The sequence below is a fragment of the Calidris pugnax genome, unplaced genomic scaffold (genome assembly GCF_001431845.1).
Source record: "Calidris pugnax isolate Ruff unplaced genomic scaffold, ASM143184v1 scaffold140, whole genome shotgun sequence".
NCBI lineage: Eukaryota > Metazoa > Chordata > Aves > Charadriiformes > Scolopacidae > Calidris > Calidris pugnax.
In genome coordinates this window covers 1,044,418-1,047,323 of record NW_015090896.1, presented here as the reverse complement: position 1 = coordinate 1,047,323, position 2,906 = coordinate 1,044,418, and the positions used below count along the sequence as shown (strand labels likewise).

Here is a 2,906-nt window from a genome sequence, read left to right as displayed (position 1 = left end):
TTGGGTTGAGTGTTGGCTCGAGAACCTCCAGATATCAACCTTCTGTGCATTGGCCCTTGGTAAGGAGAGGTAGAAGTGCAAGACTAAAGGCATGAGACATGTGGCTGGTCTGGCAACTATATTTGGGAAGCAAATTGACCATCAGCCTGCTTGCATGAGCTTAGCCTCTTTCATCCCTTGCTTCTCTCTGTTTCTCATGACCTGTTCCTCCATGACCCACCTTGATCTTTAGCTTTCTGAAGTATCACATAATTCCTAGAAATCCACAAACTCTCTTGATCAAGTTCACACCTCCAAGGCACAGTAGGTCTGAAAGTCCAGCTTAGTTTGCAGTCTCTTTTCATCTTTTGATTACCTGAGCAACCATCAGAAAGGTAGCATAATGTTTGTCACTTTTTAGTGTGTCAAATGCAAGGATGAAGTTCTTTGAAGCAAAATGTTTTGCATGATCCTCCATATCACTTACCACTTGCTTACTAAGCTCAGAAGAAAGGAAGGGAGAAATATTTTATCCTTTTCTGGGACTCCTTGCTGTGGTGTCTACACCAACCACTCTGCTTTGTCCATCCCAGGCAGTTCATGCCGAGCCACCGCAGCCCATGCGACCACTGTATAGAGGGATGTCACAAGAGGTGTTGCATGAGGATAACGGTGAAGGTTGCAACAGCCCCCAAGGAGGCACCTCAGCCTCTCCCATTGCTTCAGAGAGGGATTAGGTGCAACTCCATCGTCCCCACACAGATGAGTCGCTTTCTGATTGGCCAAAGGGTACATGTCCCCCCACCAGCAATGATATAAAACCTCGGAGATTTAGTCAAAGCAGTACTCCTTGGATCCAGGGACATCTGGACACCAGCCATTCCTCTTGGGTTCTTACTGCCTGAACACCAAGACCTTCATCAGGTAAGGAATGGCTGCGTCATTTTCTGGAAAACTGCCCCTTCAGTTCTCTGTTCAAGCCCCATCACCCCAGACTCATCTCCATGGCAAAACTCTGGAAGTACCCATGCATGTAACAAGGGCCATCAGAGATGCCTTGGAATTAAGAATAATCCCAAGGGGTGGGGAGTGGTACAGACCTAAGAATTGTTCTTAAGTGAAAGGTAGAGGCAACATCATCTGCTTTAGCAGGAGGTAGCCCCTCTGCAGTTTGGTATAGCAGACTGCCCAGGGTTCTGCACCACCCATGCCCTCCATGTCCTCACTGTCTTGGTGTCCCCCTCTGCAGCTCTGTGAAGACCTGGGACAGGCCTCAGCCATGAAGATCCTTTACCTGCTCTTCTCCATCTTCTTCCTGTTGATCCAGGGTTCTGCAGGTGAGTGAGGAAGAAGGGAGGTGGGTGAGGTATGTGTAGCCATCAGTGGGGCCCTCCATGTACTGTGAAGTGACCACGATAGTTGGAAGAATGCAAAGGGTAGGGGGGATTGAGGAGAAGGAAATCTCTATGTGCCTTTCCAAGATGACATGGACTGTGGGTGGAGAGAGCCTGTGGAAACAGAAGTCTGGCTGCTTCTGTGGATCAGGAAGGGGTTTGGTTTCAGGTTCCCACCATATACCCAGATGTTTCTCTTTGGGTGTCTCTGGAGGGTCTTTTTTCTGTGTAGGGATGGGAGAACCACAGTATGGAGAGAGTTTTTGGCTCTGTGGGTTGCCTGAGGCACAAAGCAGTCCATTCTCCTCTTAGTGGTGTCTCAGCTGAGTGTCCCAAAATCTCATTTCCCCAAGGCATGATCCCTGCAAGGGCTGGGCAAGGACTTCCCATCAGAGATCCCTCCAAGGCAAAGGTTCAACCAGGACAGGGACATGGGCTGTGGGGAGTGCCCCACTTGCCACCTCTGCTGGTCCAAGCAGTGGTGAACACACAGCTGGGGAACCAGCACAGCTCTTCCTCGACCTCATGTTGGTCCTTCCCACTGTCTGTTCTTGTGTGTACCCACAAGGGACTTCAAGAGTCCTTTTAGGAGAGACATGTTGGCCTTGAAGTTGTGGCTATGGTGAGGTTGAAGCTGAGCCCATCAATTGGCCTGAAAGGCACAGGGAGTGTCAGGATTTCTGCAACCACATAAGGCTAGACCAGATGATCAGATGATCTCTTTCATTTTTTTGTGTGTAGCATCCCCCATGGACGCAAAAAGCACGATCGGATGCAGATTAAGAAGGGGATACTGCACTTTTGGCCAGTGCCGCTACCCTGCAAGACATATTGGAAGATGTTCAGGATTTCAGAAATGCTGCAAAAAGTAAGCTCTATATTTCTGGCTAAGAAAAGAGTTTCCTCTTTTCTCCGCAGAAATCTCTGTTACAAATTTCTGTCTAGATGATGTCTGGTAAATTCTTTACTGCATTTATGCTTTGGGGGAGAGGTCCAAGGAGGAAGGGAAAAGCCCTTGTGGGTTTCCCACATTGCCTACTGTGGAACTGAAGGAGTCCAAGGTCATCCTGCACCTCCCAGCACTCCTTTAGTCCCATTCAGGCTTTGCAGAGGGCTCTCCCAAGCCAACCAACAGCAAAGCAATCACTGTCCTTGGACAACATTGAGGTCATGATCCTGGTTTTGCTGCATCTACATGGACTTAGACTCAGGGCTGCCAACACTAAGATAACACAGGCCCAAACTGTCTGCAGTAAGGATGGAACCTCACCTCTGTTGAGCCTGATTGTCTTGCACCATAGACTTGCTTGTCACTGCAGGGGACATGGGAGAGAGTGAGGGAAAGGAAAAGTAAGCTTCAATGGGTGACGTGTTTCTCTGCTTTCTTTGTACAGTGTCTGGGGTTGAGACCCTGAATTCTGCAAGCAGGATGTCCCCCTTGCTTCTGGCTGCTGGAACCATCTCCTGATATACTCTCCCCTCCCTGCCTCTGCCGTCCCCAGGTGGTGTGACATCTGTTCCTGCTGGATGCCC

At 49.3% G+C, this 2,906-nt stretch overlaps 1 protein-coding gene across 1 annotated transcript; it reads left to right on the top strand.

Moving 5' to 3' along the window:
* The first annotated feature begins 791 nt into the window (after positions 1–791).
* On the top strand, positions 792–2,906 carry LOC106891676 (spheniscin-1-like). The gene is made up of 4 exons (XM_014948387.1): positions 792–903; positions 1,229–1,316; positions 2,115–2,241; positions 2,768–2,906. The coding sequence occupies exons 2-4, from the start codon at positions 1,259–1,261 to the stop codon at positions 2,778–2,780; spliced, it is 198 nt and encodes a 65-aa protein (XP_014803873.1). The 5' UTR covers positions 792–903; positions 1,229–1,258; the 3' UTR covers positions 2,781–2,906.